The 21,688-nt window shown below is 34.0% G+C and overlaps 1 protein-coding gene across 1 annotated transcript in view; it reads left to right on the top strand.

Annotated features, from left to right (window-relative positions):
- DARS1 (aspartyl-tRNA synthetase 1) overlaps nucleotides 1-21,688 on the top strand; it is a 50,653-nt gene that overhangs the window by 21,043 nt on the left and 7,922 nt on the right. Inside the window, exons 5-10 of the mRNA XM_081052202.1 lie at nucleotides 10,753-10,855; nucleotides 14,013-14,093; nucleotides 14,995-15,054; nucleotides 16,202-16,313; nucleotides 17,205-17,339; nucleotides 18,145-18,292. Of these exons, the coding sequence (XP_080908328.1) occupies nucleotides 10,753-10,855; nucleotides 14,013-14,093; nucleotides 14,995-15,054; nucleotides 16,202-16,313; nucleotides 17,205-17,339; nucleotides 18,145-18,292 (639 nt within the window). The remainder of the gene's footprint in view (nucleotides 1-10,752; nucleotides 10,856-14,012; nucleotides 14,094-14,994; nucleotides 15,055-16,201; nucleotides 16,314-17,204; nucleotides 17,340-18,144; nucleotides 18,293-21,688) is intronic.

The following is a 21,688-nucleotide window of genomic DNA, read 5'->3' as shown; positions in this document are numbered from 1 at the left end:
GATTGCTCAATAAATTATAATAAATTTATAAAATTTAATTTTTGTCAGCCAGTAAAATGATGAGACAGGATTATGTGGAATGACATGAAAAGTTGCTAAAAATATTGTTTAAAAAAGATTTTAGAATAGTTTTTGCTATATGGTCCCATCTTTGTTTTTGAAAAAGGGCGAAAACTTTTCAAAATATAGTTAAGTGATAGAGAGAAATTGACTCAGTAGTGATTATGAGCATCATAGTTCTTACTGATGGGAGGACAATGAATATATTTAGAATGAATTGAAAATACAAAATTGATTGGCTCACTTGTATTTTCCAAATTTTCTACAAGAAACGTATTATTTTTAACAACAGTTGTTATTTTTAATAATATGTTATTTAGAAGTAAAAAACTAAATAAAACTGTTTTGACTAGTCTCTTTGACTCTAGGGTTCATATTCCTATAGTCTCTTTGTCATCCTGCCTCTCTGAGACAGTAGGATGAAACTAGTTCAAAGCTTTCCACAATACAGCTCGCTTAGAATACAACCTTCATGTCATTGGAATATGTTGATGACTGGGAAAGGGAAGCCCCATTGCTTCTGCCTCAAAAATATCTTTTCTACAGTGTACAGTTCATTCTGGTGTATATTCTCAAGGAGTAGATAGCTATTTTGTTTCTTGAGGGTGATAATGACTTAGATACTGCCCCCAAGTTACAGAGAACAAAAACTGGTGAAAAAATAATAATTTATTATTATTAATAGTTTAAAAAGTATAATTGATTATAAAGTAATATAAAAAAATTTATGTTGAGTTATAAATTGATGTTTAAAAGAGTGTCAATGGAGGAATTAAATTTTTTTTTTTAATTTTTACTAAAAATACAGCTAACATACAATTTATTATTTCAGGGGTGCACCATAGTTATTCAGCATTTATATACCTAAAGAAGTGATCACCATAAGTCCAGCAACCATCTGACACCGTACCATGCTGTCACAATATTATTGACTATATTCCCTATGCTGTACTTTACATCTCCATGACTTACTTGTTTTATACCTGGAGATTTGAACTTTTTATTCCTCTTCACCCCCCCTTTTTTAATTTTTCAATTTATATTTCAGGTGTACAACATAGTGGTTAGACATTTACATAATTTAAGACGTGATCCCCGCCCTGACTTTGAGAAGCTAGCAGCTTAGTTAGTTAGCCAGCAAACCATTCTGCTAAAATCTTTGATTTGGAAAATAGCAAAGTCATAGAAATACATGCATAGGAAAAGGGCCGTTTTTATCATTTAATTTTCATTCTGTCTTAGATCAATTTTTATATATGAAATGCTTATAATTATCTTGAACACTAGGGGAGTACCTAAGGACTTTATTTAGTCTCAAGGTGTTTCCATTTTGAATAGTAATATCCAAAGAGACTGGACATTTAAAACATGTGAACTCCTACACAGCAAAGTGGGAGAAATAATGGCATTTATATGTTAATTCTGTGAGGCCCTACATTTAACTCTATTCCCTCTGGCCATATGCCAGGTGGAATAAAGCAAGGACTCCACTATTAAAAATATCAAATCAGATAGTTCCAGCTGGGGCTTTCTAATCATTTAAAAGGCAAAATATGAGGTCACTTTTAATATCTTAAGTAGATAACTATCTTAGCATTTACTTTAGATATTAAATCTGAGGTTCTTTGCATTACTGACTAGAATGGACCACTAGCGGTTTCTAGCTTTTGAGTATATTCCATAAGAGCAACACAGGAGCCTAATACAGGGTCAGTTGTTTTCCCCAAATTGTCTTTCCTAGAAATATCCAATTCATCATGTACTAATCCGAAAAGTTGACTTACCAATTGGATTAAGTGTCACAGAACCCTTCAGCATATTATTTTAATCAATTTGTGGGAAAGATCAATTCTCTCATGGTTGAATGCATATAAAAATGAGGCAGCCAAATGAGTTATATAGGAAGGCTGGCACATTTCACTCCCTAGAGATCCCTAGAACAGGTTCTTAATTGTGTATCCAAAATTTCATTTAAGGTCTTTAAATGAAATTTGTCTAGAAGCAGGAAGATGGGCTACATAACCATGCCTGTGTTTCTGGATCCTCATCTTACGTTGACATTAATTTTTTAATATATGGTAGCTGGTGTTTCAGTTCAGGCAAGAAGTCATCCTTTTTTTCTTCTTTTAAAAATTATTTTTTATTTAGTGCCTTTTTAAAGTAATGAACAGAGTAGTTTGTGTTAGTTATGGCTGAGTCTTGTCAAGACTAATGTTTTTGAAGGCAGCCCTGGCAACCGTTTTGTATTGACTACTTTTAAGGTCTACAGTGAATATAAATGCAAGTTTTTTGAAGTTTAAAGCTAAAGTTATAGTGACTACTATTAAGGGCTACAGTTAATCTGAATAGCAGTTGTTGAAAATTATATTTTGCTATTTGTTTTATGTAACACTCCTTCTGCCCAGCATAGAGATGTTTGGATTCTGAAAAAAGGCCTTTTCAAACAGTTGTTTGTATATATATGTGTTTTATTTTTCTTCATATTAATCATTGTGGTTAAGTGATTTATTGGCAGCTGATGAGTCACAGGTATGTTTCTCATTCTCTAATGAGTCACCTAGCTGCCTACCAGTTTATTTTCTTTCCTTTTTAGATCTTTCGCCTAGTTGGTAGGTAAAAATTTCAACTTGCTACATTAACTTTTAGAACTGTAATATATCAAAATATTCAGAAAAGTTCTCATTGATTTAGAAAACTTATTTAGCACCTGCTCTGGTCCAGACACTCTGCTGGGCTTGGGTATACAATGACACAAATAAGGAACTTAATTTGGGGAGAGGGTAAAGATAAACCACTGCGTATTACAGGTGCTGTGGTGGAAGTATATGTGTATATCACGTAGAGTTGGGGCCCATAGGAGTTTGGCATGTGGGTATGAGTACGTGAATAAGTTGGTGAACATAGGCTAGGTCATTATACTGTGGATTGCAATGCTTGGAACAGCTGTTGCCTAGATGGTTTGTACCTCTGTTGGAATGAAGTAATTACCTATTGGAGGAGATACAGAACTTCTGTATTTGGCTCTGTCCAGTTTAACATTGGATTCGAAAACTTTGATAGAGATAGAGACATACTTTAAAAATAGATCTGAAATCTGGTGTCATAATTTCCACAGTTTATGGGATTAAATCTTCTAAGTTAAATATAACTTTTAAGTAATACCTTCACATTGTTTTATACAAAAGATTCTGATGAATTTCTATTGATGCTGGCAACAACAGGAGGACATCAAGATGCAGCAGTGCCACTGGAGAAGATGGCATGATTCTCAGGCATTTTAGAAACTATTCGTGAAGGGCCTCTTATTTCCAGTTTCTTTCACGTAAACTATAAAGGAACCTGGCAGCTAATGAGCTTCTAAGAATGAGAATGCATTATTTCAAAGTGAGCTGATAATGCATTCTGGAGTATTTAAAATTTGGTGCTAATGTGCGAGTCTAATAGAACTCTAGTGCAATAATCTGTACGGGATCTTACTAGCTGTGTGATCCTAGGCTAATTGACCTTTTCTTCTCCCCGACCCCGAGTTTTATCATGGTCTGCAGTGTTTCTGAAGGATAACAAATAATAGGTATAAATGAGATTCACCCCAAAAAAACTGATTGTGTGACAAAACCAAGAGGTAATTCCAAATAAATCATTTCAAGATTGTTTTAGGCAGTGCTGATTTTGAAATGTGTTTATAGGAGAGCAACCTCCTTCCCCTGAGCGCTTTCACTTTGACTTTGAGGAGGATAGTATTCACTTGAATGGATAAATTCTGCTGTGTTTGATAAGAAATCAACCCTACTATTTTATAGTCAAATTTTGTATCTGGTTTTTAAAATTTTCTTTACAACGCATACTACACACTGTTGGTTTGTAATATGTATGTGAAGTGCAAATAAATTTTTACTTATTTCAGATACTATTATTATGATCAGTTAATAGCTTTGAACTCAAGGATTTTTTTGAATTTCATAATTTTCTTAAATTTAACATGTATTAGTCAGCTGCTGCCAAAAAAACTACTATGTAACAAACCACCTCAAAACGCAGTAGCATGACAATACTACTCAAAGTAATCTGCAGAGACAATGCAATCTCTATCAAAATGTCATAGGAAAATCCATCCTAAAATTCATATGGAATCTCAAGGGACCCCAGATAGCCAAAACTATCTTGAAAAAGAAGAATAAAGTTAGGGGACTCATACACCCTGATTTCAAAACTTATTACAAAGCTACAGTAATCAAAACAATGTGATACTAGTATAGGGATATACATATAGACCAGTGGAACAGAATAGAGAGCACAGAAATAAACCCTGACATATATGGCCAATAGATTTTTGACAAGGATGCCAAGACCATTCATTGGGGAAAGGACAGTATTTTCAAAAAAGGGTGCTGGATATCCACATGCCAAAGACGTTACCCTGCACCATATATAAAATTAACTAAAAATAGACCAATGACCTAAATGTAAGCGCTAAAACTATAAAACTATTACAAGAAAATATAGGCCAAAGGCTTCATGACATTTGATTTAATGGTGATTTTGTGAATATAACACAAAAGGCATAGGGGACAAAAGAAAAACTAGGTTAATTGGATTTCATCAAAATTAAAAATGTTTGTGTATCAGAGGACACTGTCGAGAGTGAAAAGACAACCCACAGAATGGAAGAAAATATTTGCAAATCGTATATTTAATAAAGGATTAATATCCAGAATATATAAAGAACAACTACAACTCACAGTAACAAGAAAAACCCAATTTCCAAATGGACAACGGAGTTGAATAGACATTTCTCCAAAGAAGATACACAGATAGCCAATAAGCATATGAAAATATGCTCAGTATCACTAATCATTAGGGAAATGTAAAGCAAAATCACAATGAAATACCACTTCATTCTCATTAGGATGACCATTATTTAAAAAAAAAAGAAGAAGGAAAAAGAAAAATTATGAGTGTTGGTGAGGATGTGGAGAATTTGGAATTCTTGTGCATTGCTGGTGGAAATGTAAAATGGTACAGCTGCCGTGGAGAGCAATTTGGTGGGTCCTCAAAAACTTTACAGAATTATCACATGATCCAGCAATTCCACTTCTAGATAGATACCTAAAAGGATTGAAAGCAGGGACTCAAACAGATAATTGTACACCATTGTTCATAGCACCATTATTCACAATAACCAAAAAGTGGAAACAACCCCAATGTCCATCAACAGATGAGTGGATAAACAAAATGTGGTGTGTACATGTAAGTGGAATATTATTCAGCCTTAAAAAAGAATGAAATTCTGATATAACGCTATAACATGGATGAACTTTAAACATATTATGCTAAGTGAAGTAAAAGCACAAATATTACGATTCCACTCACCTGAGGTACCTAGATTAGTTAAATTCATAGAGACAGATAACAGAATAGAGGTTACCAGGAGCTGCGGTAGGGGGTGGTTAGTTGAGGGAAATTGGAAGTTAATTGTTTAATAATGAGTCCAGAGTTTCTCTGGGATGCTGAAAAGGTTCTAGAAATAGATAGTGGTGATGGTTGCACCACTATCACAGTGACATTGTGAATGCCACTGAATTGTACACTTAACAGTGGTTAAAATGGTACACGTTATGTATTATATATTTTACAATTTAAAAACTCAGCAACATACAACAATAGATCTTGATTTCTTGCTTATACATCTGTGGGTCAGCTAGAGTTTGGCTCATCCGGGCTTCTTTTGAAGCTGTGGTTTGGGTCCTGGTCTGCTCATTGTGTTTCTCAGCTTCCTTGGACCAGCAGCTACCTCAGCATCATCTTCTCAAGAGAAAAGAAAGAATGCTGAAGGGCAAGTTCAGTTGTGCATGTACCTATCCAGCCTTTGCTGGCATTGCATCCGCTCACATCTCATTGAGAATGCAAGTCATATGGCCAAACCCAAATTCAAGGGGCAGAGAAGAAGCTTCTATCTATCTTGAAGCCATGGCAAAATGTGGGTGAATACTCCTACGTACCATAAGGGAGTGAAGACTCGGGACAGATACTGAGTGTATCACAGAGACATGTAAGAACTGTATATATGTATTTATTTATTTTTGAAACATTAAATAATGAGGCATCACTCATTATTTTAGACTATCAAGCTTACCTCCTTCAAGTACTGAAACTAGTTTGACAGTTTTAGTAATCTTTGAAGTCTATTTTACACATTGTTCCTTTTTAACTTTTCGTAATAACAGGGCCTGTTGTGAATATCTGTTTCTGTGCTAGGTAATGATATGGTTCTTTGCTACTTTCCTCTTTTTGTTTCATTTTTTAATATATATTTCTCAGCAGTCAACTGTTACCTACTACAACATTTGTGCCTACTTCTAACGGTTCCACCAGATCTTTTCTTTATGTAGTAATAGACATGAAAAACTTACAATCAAAATTGATAGAACTACAGAAAATGTAAGCATCCCTGAGGTTATTAGTGAAGCCCTAAGTACTAAATTGTATGGCACTTGTTGGAAAGATGAGATTGTATTCCTTTAGATAACTGAGTACTGTTTGTTTTTCTCCCAAGTTGCATATTTTATAATTGTTTAAGTTATTCATACGCTATATTATTTGTTTTAAAAAAAAGTTGATATAGCCAACTCAAAATATTTTTATACAATACTTTATATGAAGAATAGTGCTTTTTAAAATTTTATTTTCTAAAGACAGTTTAAGTTAGAAGTAAACTATTAAATTGACAGTTGACAGTTTCTAATGGATGCTATGAGGTCTGTTGTGCCTATTAGGGCATTTTTAATATCAAGGCTATACTAATTCATGTTATTTGTAGAGTAATTAGTTATATGTAGGGTCAAAGGGTGGTTGGAAAAGGAAATAAATATAAAACACAGTGCAGTGATAGTGTGTTTTGGGAGGTAGTGGTAATAATAAAAATAGCTGACTTAGCTCTTGAAAAGATGTGTTTTATTTACTTCATCCATTTCTCTTGCAAAAAAATAGTTCCCGGGAGTTCCTCTGCTTTCTACCATGGATTTTTTTTTTCCTGCCAAGGCTTTTAGTTGCCTGTCAGACATAAACCTCTTTCAACATATACCGTGTTTCCCCAAAAATAAATCCTAGCTGGACCATTAGCTCTAATGCGTCTTTTGGAGCAAAAATTAATATAAGACCCAGTCTTATTTTAATATAACATAGGTGATAAAAGGAGAACTGACTCTGGGTGGTGAACACACAATGGGATTTATAGATGATGTAATACAGAATTGTACACCTGAAATCTATGTAACTTTACTAACAATTGTCACCCCAATAAACTTTAATTAAAAAATAATAATACAAGACTGAGTCTAATATATAATACCGGGTCTTATATTAATTTTTGCTCCAAAAGATACATTAGAGTTGATGGTCCAGCTAGGTCTTATTTTCAGGGAAACATGGTAGAGATAAGAGAATATTAGTTTCAAAATAGGAAACTGAAACCATAGGGTCTCTGTGGTAAGTCAGCTATAGTATGTATACTATAAAGCATTAAGCCATCTTAACACACAGTATCAGTTAAAATCATACTAGTTAGACATTTTCTCCAAAGTGGAAATGTTATCCTTATACTGGCAATAGCTTATTCAATGTTCCTGTTCCTCTTGTATTGACTCTAATTACACACTAACTTTTTATTCTAACTAGCAAGTTGTAGTTTGACCCTTTTCCACAAATTTGACTGTTTTGCTTTAATGTTTTTTTTCTTCTAAATTCATTCATGGTACAAATAGGGCTATATAGATATAGATATGGATGTAGTATAGAGATATTACAGTTAAATTATCCAAGGTTAAAAAAAATCATGAAATAATTTAACTAATATAAATAGGCTGTTCTGTTAGCATATAGCTGCTAGATATAATAAGGGGAAATACTGAGCTTGGAAGGGCAAAAAATTTAATTATATGTAGTTTCTGTCTGATTAATCCTACCTTCTTTCTGCCCAATTTGTGATACTGGAAGTTTTGCTTTGGCCTTAGCTTAAGAATAGGTTGGATTTTCAGAAGTTCTTTTGAGTTGTTTAGTACTGGAAACAATGTTAAAAATGGTGTTGGTTTTCTAATCTAGCTGATTTATTTTAGCACATAATACTTCTGAATTAAAGTACTGAAGGTAAACTTAGTTCCAAGTTTGGGGTCTTGGATAAAAGGAGTTATCTGGTACTTTTGAGGGAGAAAGAAGAGAAAGTTTTGTTTTCTTTATTTGGACCTTTAGCTAACCATCGGCAGAATGTCTTCACCACATTCCAGCATCTTTCTGGATTGATACTAGTTTAGTGCTCACTCAGTTCTTGAGAGTGGATCTGTTTAACTTGAGTTGGCTTGAAGAAGACTGTCTGATAATGGAAGGCCTCCTTCTGGGGAGTCAAAGGTGGGAGGTAGGAGAACCAAGATGGCCAGCTACATAGCGGGAATGATCAGGGTGGAGCTGTAGTTGGAGCAGGTCAGATGACTCGAAGCAATAAGCTGATAATCAGTAAGGAAGAGAAAACCTTCCTTAGGGACACGTGTGAGAGAAGTAAAAGAATCCTCACAAGGCCTGAGTCATTGGCTCAGTTACCACGTTTGCTCATGCAAACGAACGAAGCAACTGGTAGGTAGCAGTCACATTGAGTGAAGAAAGATCCAGGGGCATTAGATTGCCAGGATTAGAAAACCATTTTAACAATAAACTAAAGCCTCTTGATCACTTTAGGTCTCAGAGGAGCCTTATCTTAGTTAACCAACTACCTCTTTTACCATAATAAATTGTGAGTTTCTTCAAGCCACAAGATTTTAGCTAGATCTTAGGCGATAGCCCTAGTTCAGGAGACTTATAAGAGTGCAAGAGATGTGTGTACTGTTGATTTTTTTTAAGGTACTTGGTAATGGACATAAAATTCTAGGCAGTGTAGTAAAGTGAAGTGAAAATTTTTCTTTCTTACTACACCACTTTTTGTTACCTAATTTTAATCCTTTTCCAACTCTGAACAAATGCTCATTGAAATGGATTGTGGTGTTCTCATTTGTACAATAAGCATTGTTGGGTTTCTGGAATCTTTTCAAATAGCACAGCTACTAAGGAAGGACCCAATACCTCATCAGAACAAATAGAGTTTTTACCATGAAAGTTACATCTTGTTTTGTTTAGATTCTGGTCATTCATTTTGTAGGATTCTGGGTAGGGACTTAAATCATGAGGGGTTAATACAAAAGTTAACTGGGGGGCCTGCCCGGTGGCTCAGGAGGTTGGAGCTCTGTGCTCCTAACTCCGAAGGCTGCCGGTTCGATTCCCACATGGGCCAATGGGCTCTCAACCGCAAGGTTGCCAGATTGATTCCTCGAGTCCCACAAGGGATGGTGGGCAGCACCCCCTGCAGCTAGCAACGGCAACTGGAGCTGAGCTGTGCCCTCCACAACTAAGACTAAAAGGACAACTTGACTTGGAAAATAAAAAAGTCCTGGAAGTACACACTGTTCTCCAATAAAGTCCTGTTCCCCTTCCCCAATAAAATCTAAAAAAAAGAAAAAAGTTAACTGGGGTTTATGACATAGCATATAAACAGGGAGTCCAGGATAGATTTTCCTAATATTTGTTTGCCATTTCTATTGCTCTAGCTGCCCAAGAACTCCACTCTGTCCCAGTTGTCATACTTGTATTTTTCTTCCATCTTTCTTTTCTTTTGCCTCACTCTGCAGCGCCAGTTACCACCTGAGAGTTTTCGTTGATAGTTTTACATGAGTTGCCTTTGGCCATTTGAGCCACCATGATGCTGACATCACTCTCCAAGACCTGAAAGTTAAATCTTAACCCTTTCCTACAAATACATTGTGACACATTCTGTCAGTACAAGAATATACACAAAAGTAAAACTAGTACATTTTATATGGGAACTGCTTTTTTGGATTATACCCTTTCTCTCTTGGTTATGTTCTAGAGATCAAAAAATAATCAATTGATAAATTTAATAAGCTACTTCATATATTTTATATTTCAGAATTTGAGTGTCTTTTGTTCAAAATTCAAGTTTGTTTTAGAATTAAACTGCCCAGTAGATGCATTTATTTTACTCTTAGTGTGTATTAAGCTTCATATTAGACATTCTTAAATGGGATTGTGTAATCCAGCAGGCTGTCTGCCATAAATCCAGTCAACGACAGTGTGTACTCAGAAACTAAGGGCAATGAGGATTTAACTGCAGTCCTCTAATGTCCTCTTATTACCTTGAAATCTTTTCAGTTGACCTTCTTCTATTATTTAGTTCTATTACATACCAGTAATTGCATTTATAGAAGACCATGTTTCTTGTTATAAGAAATGCTGATCTTAGTAAATTTCAGCTATAGGGAGGGAAATGTTCTGTAATAAATAATTGAAAGACTTTTTCCTACTTTTTCCTGCTTTTCACAATTAACTGCTTTTTAGATGGTCCTGTTTCTTTTTATGTCCAGAGTATTTTATAAACGATAAGTAAATTGTGCCATCTAGAAAATCATCTCTTCAAGGAATCTCGCAAGGTGTGCTACATAATAGCTTTTGTAAGTAGGTTAAATAGACTGGCTTTATCTCAAGTGAGTTACTCTATTAAAGAAGAGTTTAATATATTCAGCTCTACTGTTGAAACAAATGAGTTCTGACACCTCTGACGAGATGATTAAAGTTGGGAATTTTTTCTTTTGACAGCATCAACAAAGAGAGCATCGTAGATGTAGAAGGTGTTGTGAGAAAAGTGAATCAGAAAATTGGAAGCTGCACGCAGCAAGATGTAGAGTTACATGTTCAAAAGGTGACTTTTTTCAAAATATAAAATTGTGTACAGAAATAGATTTGAGTAGCTCTTATAACTATTCATGTTAAATCTGTATATTGTTAATAGAGTTGATATATAATATTGAGATTTATAAATTGATTACTGAATCAGTTAGTTTTTGTTATATAACGCACCATCCCAATACTTAAAGTGACTTAAAACAACAAATATGTATTTGCTTACTATTCTGTGCATTGGGCAGTTAGGGTCAGCCCGTCTGAATTGGCTCATCTGTTCCATGTGTCATCAGCTGGGCTCACAGATAGTCTTGAACATCTTTTCCTATGGCCTCTCCTCCTCCAGCAGGCTAGCCCAGGCTTGTTGACAGGGTTCCCAGCAGCGAGAGAGGAGAGCCTTAGCCTGCAAACATTTTCCAAGCTTCTGCTTGTTTCAGGTTTGCTACATATTCCATTTGTCAAAGCAAGTCGCATGGCAAAACTCAGATTTAAGAGGTGGAGAAATAGATTCCACCTGTTGATGGCAGGAGAGGCAACAGCATTGGAAAAGGACATGTGTACAGGAGCAGGAGGAATTATTGCAGCTATTTTTGCAAACAATCTACCATAGTCACATAGGGGAAAATATAAAACATTGAAAAAAGCTTTATTCTCTATGATGAACCTGTTTTTCTGCGAACTTTCTTATGATGATATACTTCTACACATTGATTGATTATACTAATTCTTTTTTTTTTTTCTAAAAAAAATTTTTTAAGATTTTTATTAAAATATAACAAACATACAATATCATACTAGTTTCAGGTATACATCAGTTATTCAGCATTTATATACCTAAGGAAGTGACACCATGGTAAGTCCAGCAACCATCTGACACTGTACACATTCTCACAATATTATTGATGATATTCCCTATGCTGTACATTACATCACCACGACTTATTTATTTTATACCTGAAAATTTGAGCCTCTTATTCCCCTTCACCTTGAACCTTTTATTCCCCCCTTTAATTTCTCAATTACAGTTAACATTCATTATTATTTTATATTAATTTCAGGTGTACAGCATAGTGGTTAAATATTTGTACAATTTAAGAAATGATCTTAGTGACTATACTAATTCTTAATCATTATATTTCCTGATAATCATTTTATTTCTGATATTTTACAGTTTAAATAATCAAAAGAGACAATACTGTATTGGTCTTACATTCTAGCAATAACTTCTCTTTATACAAGATTTATCCCACATCTATTTTCTTCTCGGACATAAATACTCGAAGTACTCATTATCATTGATTTTTAAAAAACTGTAAGTGAATTACATATATTTAGTACTGTTGAAATAACCTTGCAGTTCTGAACCTGAAATTCTCAGGTCCAGGCCTAGTTTGCGTCTACCAAATGCATCATTAAATTTCTCTTAAGCAGTCTGCCTGATTGCTCTATCGTACATAAGCTCACACACATACACAACACACCCCTGTGAGCATATGCAGGATAGAGCAGTCTGGCAGACTGACATATAGACTCATGCGCGTACACTTATTTGGAGTAACTTTATTTAACTGGAGTTAATTGTCATGGAATTCTGTCAAGACTTGGAATATCTTGCATTTTTTACTGACCTAACTTGCCAAATTACTTTGTTCTCATTTTAAACAACTCCACGGAGAAGTCTGTCATTTAGTAAACGCAAACCAGCCTAAGGGTCTACTGATCAAGAAAAACAACCCCCTGTCTTCCAAGCAACATATCATTTGGTGAATAGAGCAAATAAATGTACTTCTAAAACATTCTGATTATCTAGCATTTAGTACACCATTAATGAATGTTAACAATAAATTAAAGCCTAAAAAGATTATAGACAAATTTTGCCTCAATAAAAATAATTATAAAGTATCTCATAAAGCATAAATATTGTATACTAAATAGAATCATATAATAAACAATGGCTCTTACCTTCATTTATTTATTCAGCCAACAGTCACTGAGTGTATACATATATATATATATATATATATATATATATATATATATATGTATACACTTTGTACCAAGCACTACGTGAAGTTTTAGGAATCAGTGCTCACAACCTAATGAAGGAGATGATGAGTTTCTGTTAGTTATAAAAATAACAGAGGTAGCTGTCCAGTTCTCCAACCTTGCATTGGAAATAAACTTTCTTTTAAATCATCAGAGGGAAGCACTACAACTTGGGTGAAGGGGGTGGTGACGAATAATTCTATTCACTGTGAGGACTGGAGTAGCCTTCTGACACTTTTTCTTGAAGTGTCTCAGCTGAATTCTAAATGTGATCTCCCAACTGGAAGAATATAATTTCCTTTCCTGACTCAACTAAATAAGGTCTGTGTCCCTTTTGTGCTTTAGCAGGTTTTCTAGGCGTAGTTGGGAATAATTAATAGGGTAACGTGTTTTAAGAGTAGCTAATTCTTTATGACCTAACTGCTTTTTAGCACTAAAATGTGCAATTAGTGTGAGTGACTATTGAGGGATTTTAACACCATAAAGGAATACCTTCCAAGGCAGCTCCCAGCCATGAAAGCAGCAGGAAATTATATATGACATGTTTGATGAAAGAAGGCAATGCAGGGATATTTGGGAAAAGAATGAGAAAAGGAAGAAGAGGTGTAGCTGAGTAGGGCTGACTTTGGTTCTAGCGATAGAAATGGCTAAATGCTGTTAGCAATAACTCATTTGTTAATGGCCCCTTCAAGTGAGCAAAGTGTTTTTATATTCATTACAACATTTGATTCTTAATGCAGATCTCATTTTACAGAGTAGAATATTGAAGTTCTGAGGTTAAGTGATTTGCTTAACAACAGCTTTTACGTGACAATACGAGGCCTTAGCCCAAGCCCCTCAACTCCAGTTATTTACTTAGTTATCACATTGGTATGCACCTTAGAGTTTACGCAGTATTTGTGTATATGTTATCTCACCTGACAGTTTCAACAACCCAGGAAGGTAGGCAAGAAATATTATTTTATAGGTGAAAAAACATATTCCATCTTGTTTGATTTTAGCAAGTAGTTTCAGTTAAAGATGTATGCAAACATTGCTTTAAGTCAGCTGTAGTTTTGCGGGATTTTTTTAAGCAAAAGATGACAGGTTTTGTGTGCTTTGTGATATTTTTGGTAATCTCTCTCTTTCAGATTTATGTGATCAGTTTGGCTGAACCCCGTTTGCCCTTACAGCTGGAGGATGCCATTCGGCCTGAGGCGGAAGGAGAAGAGGTTAAAAATCATGCTTTTGAAATACTATGCTTCCTCTGTGTGTTTAGTCTGCAAAACATTGAAAACTTGATGCCCTGCTTTTTTACGAAGGGTACCTGTTGATTTGAGATTCATTTTTATTTAAGTTTGTTCTTACATCAACAATTCTCAAACTTTTTGGTCTACAAATCCCTTTACACTCTTAAAAATAATTGACCCCACAAACTTTTGTTTTTGCAGGTATATCTGTCAATATTTTCAGTATGAGACATTAAAACTGAAAATGTTAATATTAATTTATTAAAAGTGACAATAATATAAATATATCTACAGATCTTTGTAATGTATGGCTTAGTAGACAAGTTAGATTCTCATATCTACCTCTGCATTCATTTTGTTGTGATGGTACACATACTGAAGCCTTTGGAAGACTCCTCAGTATAGTCAGGAGAAAGTGAGAAAGAAAAGGTATTAAGAAATATTAAATAAAAAAATAATAATAAAAAAAAAAAAAAGAAATATAGGTTTGACTTCATGGACTCCCTGAAAGTGTCTCATTGATACCCAGACCATACAATGAGAATTACTACTCTATCAGCTTATATCTGTCTTTAACTAGCAGGGAAAATCCAGGAATCAGTGAAGGTGCAAGTGATTAATTCTTCTGATGTCCCAATAATGAGGCAAGGCTTTTGGGGGTGGGAGATGGAAAGAAAGCATTAATCTCTATTCATTCTCATTTCTCTTCTTTCCAAGAAGCTCTGCTTCTCTTTCTTGGATCCCTAATTTGGGGGCATAATAAACACATAATTAACACACATAAACACACCTATTGTCACTTAAAAGTAAACATGGCTTCTAAAAGTGTTTTTTGTACTCTGAAAAAAATTAGTAAAATCTGTTTTTTCATCTTTTTTTTTAGGAAGGAAGAGCTACTGTTAACCAGGATACAAGATTAGACAACAGAGTCATTGATCTTAGGGTATGTCTCTTTTTATTTTTTGTCTCATTTATTTTAAGTGACATGATTGTGCCGAAATCAAGGAGGGTAGAGATAACATACCCATCTCAGGTATAGAACTAATTGGCATTTGCCTATATGTAAGTATGATAATACAAGAAACAGTTTACCTTTCCAAACAGACCCTTCCCCTAAAAAGAATTGTAGGCAACAAGGACAATCGGGTAATCATTCACAGAGTATTGATTTGCTTCATTTTAAAATGACAAAGGAACATGTAGCCAATAAATGGGCTTGCTTCCAGGTGGTGCCTGTTTTAGACAAGTTAGTCAGCAAGTGGAAACATAACCATTACTATCACTACAAAACTGTGGAAGAAATTATGTGCACATTTTAGAACAACCTGGTAGAGATTAGTAATTAATGCCTCAGTCCTTTAAATTTGATGTGAGCACAATATTAATAATAAATAAGTAGTTGGTCCTGACGTTTTTTATATAGTAATCTCATTGGTCTTCTGGTTCTCTTTCTGGCTTGGTTGCAAGTGAAAGAATTTGTGGTTTCATCATTGTAGTAAAACCAATGTCATCTTTCTTTCTTAATGTTTTGACCACATCTTCCTCCTTTACGTAACACATTCTACCTAAAGCTTAAATTCTTTGTCACTCTGTAAGATCTTTCCAACTTTTCTGCAATCATGCAGGTCTGCCCTTAGCATACATTCATGTTTCCCCTTATTATTTGCTTTTTATCTGCTTTTACCTTTTCCATATTAATGGAAACTGCCTATAAACCTCAGAGCTTTCATAATTTTGTCCACAGCAGTTAGACATCATACTGTATTTGTCTATGCTATTTGTTCACACAAGTTATTGGTTAAGCCCCTAGAATTTAGCCCAAAGAGTATTTTTCTTCGGCCCACATCATTTTTTTTTATTATTTAAATTCATTGCCACCATTGAAAAATGGGAGTTTTTACATTAGATCTAAATGGCTTTCCTTAAAAAGTTGGAGGTGAATCTGGCAATACTGGGCCCACATGGCAACGTCAGCTAACTCTCTAGATGGGGCATTATGTCCTCTAAGCCCTACACCACCCAGGAAGTATCATTCATTTATTTCATTTATATGTCAAATTGATTTAATTAAATTTTGTTATGTCTTATAGACGTCAACTAGTCAGGCAGTCTTTCGTCTCCAGTCTGGCATCTGCCATCTTTTCCGAGAGACTTTACTTAACAAGGGTTTTGTGGAGATCCAAACTCCTAAAATTATCTCAGGTATGCTTTAAGATATTTCTCTTAATTTTTAAAAATAATTTGCTATTGTTTCTCAGACTTTTGGCTAAGATCAAGTATAAAGATAATTTGCTTTCCCCTAAGTTACTTAATATTATTATTTTTTTAATTTGAGAATCCCAGGTATCTCTTAACGTTTATTTCTATGAGACTATTTATTTCGAGACTGTGCTATATAGCACCAGTCACATATCACTAACATCAATAATACTACATGCCCTTATTTCAGGAATCATTGTGATAATGATTATAAAATGAGGCAATAACACACGAAGCAAGATTGTTGTTATACAACTTGCACCAAAAACTACTTTCATTATGTAGATTTCTTTTTAAATTGGTATTGCAACTTTGTTTTGTATAAATTGCATTGCAAAATTAATACTAAATATTGCAGGTAGGAAAAATCTCATTAATTCTCATTCGTATATGAGAACCAACTTTTAATCATTTTAGAGTTGCTTAAGTAACACCAAAAATGTGTGTTATAAATGGCATTTAGTTGTAAATAAAAAGTTGAACATTAAATTCTTGATAATTATTATAGAAAAATTATTAAGAATATCTTTTTTCTGTGTAAAAAAGATTTTACAACCCTAAACTAGCTTTAATAGATTTTGAAATTGACACAGAAAGAGAATGTATATATCCAAAGAAGTAAAATGAAGGTTTAGCAAAGAAGCAGATCTCTCCTAAATATAAACTGTTTACAAGCAGGTGTAAGACATATATAGACGAAGGTTTCTCTGCAAATTCTTGATTTTCCAGTTGTTTTTTTAAATGAAGTATTTTAATCAAAAGTATAAACTATTTTTGAAGTTTGCATTGATAAGCTTACAATTGATTGTAATAACATTAATGTTTCTATTTCAGCTGCCAGTGAAGGAGGAGCCAATGTATTTACAGTGTCATATTTTAAAAACAATGCTTACCTAGCTCAATCCCCACAGCTATACAAGCAAATGTGTATTTGTGCTGATTTTGAGAAGGTCTTCTGTGTTGGACCAGGTAAGGTTATGATGGCAGTTATGATTGTCTCAAAATTCATTAATTATACCATAATTAGGGTTTTAGAAACATGTTTTACACACATTTTTTAAGCTTAAATCCTTTTATATGATGACTACAGAAACACTAGACTTTAAGTTAAAAATGACAATGTGCTTGGGTAGACATTTGTTAAAAAAAAAAACACTGTATGCTCAATAGTTCTTTAAACTGTTGAGCATCATTTATTTGAATAGAATCATAAGCATTATGTATTCCTACAGCAGAAAAAGGAATAAAGTATCTTAGTTTTAAAATGCATGCTTTTACTGAGCAAAGCTGTGTTATAGGAATATTATGTATAAGATGGAACAGAGCTAGAGTCAGGAAGACTAGAAAGGAGGAAACTGCAGTGAAGAGAAGAGCTGGATTGAGATAGTGGCTGAAATGTGTATAATGTTACTTCATTTGTACAGATTTCATTTAGCTTGAGTCAATTTTTAATAAAATTAAGAACTCACTGTATTGAATCTAGTTTTAATTATTGAAAAAGTACCTCAGGAACTTTTATTCCCTCGGGGTTCTCAGGAGTCTCTTTTATTAATTTACATTTGTTACAGCTTTTACTACATGACTGTAGGAGTTTGTAATAAATTTGCCATCCAAGAGAATGCTGAAACATGGCTCGTCACAGGTCTTTCCAACCCTATAGTGATAATGAAAATAGTACCATTTGAGTACTAGTAAATAGAATTTTGTATTTAAATCCCAATTTCCCAAAATACAAAACACGATTTACTATGTATATCTTTTGTTAATGTTACAGTGTTCAGAGCTGAAGACTCTAATACCCACAGACACCTAACTGAATTTGTTGGTTTGGACATTGAAATGGCTTTTAATTACCATTACCATGAAGTTGTAGAAGAAATTGCTGATACCTTAGTACAGATATTCAAAGGACTTCAAGAAAGGTATTAAAAAAAGGGGGGGGATACATTTCATATCCCTAAATGGACTTACTTTCAAATCAATTTGGGTTCTACAATAATTCTTGAGTTGAAATGTGTAAACTAAGTTTTTACTGAACATAAGTGTATATATAAAGACTTGATAGTTAGATGATCAGCTAATGAAAAAAATCCACACTCCAAATACTATTCTGGATCCAAGTCAATTGGGGTTTCAGCTAGTTAACCTCATTTTGGTGGGGAAGTTTCCCAGATTGTTAACAGCCTAACTATGTTTGTATTTTCCTTTATACTGACATCCTGAATATGTCAAGAAAAAGAGTCTGTGTTACTTCTTTAGCAGTTTATTATGATTTGGGAAGTATTTATGGGGTAATGATTAATAGCATGGATTCAGCTAGATCCAGGTGGCCTACGTTCAAATCCCTGCTCTGCAACCTATCTGGGTGAGGCTTGTGCAAATTATTTAACTCTGTGCCTCAGTTTCCTCAGCTATTATAAGTGAAGGTTAATATTACTTACTGCAAATGTAAAAAGTTCCTTCATTCTACTAGTTTCTAACCTTCACTGAATCTCTCTGTGTATGTCAATCCTGTGTCAGGAAGGGTTAATTCTTAGATCAATTTGTATTTACATTGAGTACCCAATAAAGATTAGAAACTAGTACACTTGAATGGACTTCCGACTTATTTGGGTCTGGTGAATTGATAACATTTACAGAAAATTATTAGACATATTCTTGATGTTCAGAAAATTGATTTACATATAATGTTCATTTAGGTAAACCCTCTAAACTGAGAAATAGTTTCTCCCGTAAAGGTCACTGAAAATTTCTTACCTGTGATGAGTAACATAGAAGAAAAAAGAAAATAGAAAGCAAATTACTTAGGATCAAGAGTCTTTTTTTTTTCATTTCTCCATACTTGCGCAAGTAGGCTATTACAGACTTAGTGCTTTGATAACTGACAAAGGACTGTATTTGAAATTTTTATTTGAAGATCACTGATTTAACTGTTAATTGTTGATACATTTGGATATGCTTCATTGATACCGAAAGAGTTCAGAAATATTATGCTTATTTACTCCAGTGCAAGTCTAATAGAAATTAATCATTAATCACTGATCTTATAAAAGTACTGTAGCATGTACACCAATATTTTCCAGGCGTTCTTTGCATTGCATTGTAACTTTAATGACTAGTTAATTGTAGACAGCCTTTTAAAAAAAAAAATCTTTGTTCTCTGAAACGTTTCAGTAGTTTATTTTAAGCAAATTTCATTCAGGTTTAATCTATGGAATAACTAATGTTCTTATAAAACAAAATATCCTTTGAAACTACAATGAAGTAACAGCTTTTCTCATTTTCTTTTCACATTTGTAATTCAAGAAAGTTTCTGAAACCCATTTATTTTAGGTATTGATGATATCGTCTCTATTAGAATATGAAATTTCTACTTTGGTTTTTATAATAAACAGACCAACCATGAATCAGGTCCTTGGAATTAATCAAATCTCTACATACAAATTAGAGACTCAGTCACTGGATTTTTTCAGTAGACTTAAGGGTTCAACTTGGAAATAAAAGCGATCTTTCTATATTCTATAAATTATTTAGGAATTCTAAGTGTCTGTGTCAGTTGTAAATTATATTCCCTGGCTTATGTCATGTCCTTCTCATGTTTTTCATTTAATATTTATCTCTCACAGAAGAATAATATACAAACGTATTTTAAGATATTGATAGTCATATTTTTGTATTACCTTTGATGTACATGAAGGGGAGTTAATATCCAAAGCAAAGAAAAGCAATTTAAAAATCAATTATTGGTGTCGTCTTAATTCTTCTTCTACCAAGCTAAGCTTTATTACTCCATGAAAGTCTTTAAAACTGATCAGTAAGTGATAGTGTTTTAATTTCTACTCTTTTGTAGACTGTAAACATACTTTTTCGAATTCTATTAATTAGGGAAATTTTAAAAACACAAAAGTAGGGAGGCTCACCTGATGAACCCCATGTACTTACTCATTACCCTGTTTCAACTATTGTCAGTACATGGCCAGTTTTGTTTTACCCATTTCTCCTACCCTCTGTCATTTTCAAGTAACTTCTAGCTATCATTTCCTCCATAGATACCTCAGCAAAAATACGCCTTTTAACCTTAATAAAATATCATCCTCCACAGCAGTAGTTTTGTCTTATGTCTACTGTTTAGAGGGTAGACACTATAATGGTGATTATTAAAATGGGAAAGAAATTGGCACTCTCCTAAACAAATTTACCGTATAATGGGAATGGAGGAAGATAAGACGAGTATTCATTCATTTGGTCTTCCTTGGTGATAATAACAAGCGTTAAAGGATTAAAAATTCAAATTTTTCAGTACCTCATAAAATGGGTATTTTATGTTTCTCGCAATGTTTGCTGATATGAGTTATAAAGTTTTAATCCTTCAGTGCCACCGTGGTAACAACATAAGACTGAGAAATGATATTAAATATTTTACATGTTTAAATTTCATTCTTTAACTTAATTTTTTTTTTTTTTTAGTCCATTTTGGCCACCTCTAATTTTTTGGTAACATTTTTTCTTGGTAATATAGTATTGATTCAAATGTGATTTTATGTGACAAAGATAGGTACTCAATTCTTACCACATATGTGGTGTGATCAAAAAATACAGTGAATGTTTAAATGTAAAATTTATTACAGTCAAAGACGCATTGCCATTAATTCCCCTCAAAATACTCCATCTCACTTCAAACACACTTATCCCCTCGTTCTTGCCCCTTTCTGAAGCAGTTCTGGAAGTCCTCTTTCCTGAGTGTCTTTAGCTGCGCTGTCGTGGCTGCCTCAGTGTCCTGAATCATTTTGACTGGGGAAGAGCCAGACGTCACACAGAGCCAGACCCTGTGAATAAGGTGGATAAGGACACACTGTAATGGTTTTATTGGACAGAAATTGCTTATACCAGCAGCGATGTGTGATAGGAAGCGTTGTCATGATAGAGGATAAAGACACTCACGAAAGAGAACTTCCAGAACTGCTTCACAAAGTGGCAAGAACGATGGGATAAGTGTGTTTGAAGCAAAGGGGGGTATTTTGAGAGAGATTAATGGCATTATGTCTTTTACTGTAATAAATTATTTTTATTAAACATTCACCGTTTCTTTTGATCACACCTTGTATTTTTTTCTTAGCTGTTGCTACTGCTACTGATGAGCCTAACAGTCCCTGAGACAATTTCTGTACTGAGGCTGATTTTACTCAAAGAGCTTTGCTCTAAAAGCATTTCCTTTTGAGTTGTTACTTCTGAATTTCAAAATTATCAGTGGAATGCATAGAACTAGTAGTATGTACAGTTGGCTCTTGGATCCCTGTCAACCGGCTACTTAGGGGTCC

Source organism: Rhinolophus hipposideros (assembly GCF_964194185.1).
Source record: "Rhinolophus hipposideros genome assembly, chromosome: 6".
In the NCBI taxonomy this organism is placed as follows: domain Eukaryota; kingdom Metazoa; phylum Chordata; class Mammalia; order Chiroptera; family Rhinolophidae; genus Rhinolophus; species Rhinolophus hipposideros.
This window is presented reverse-complemented; position numbering and strand designations above follow the sequence as displayed.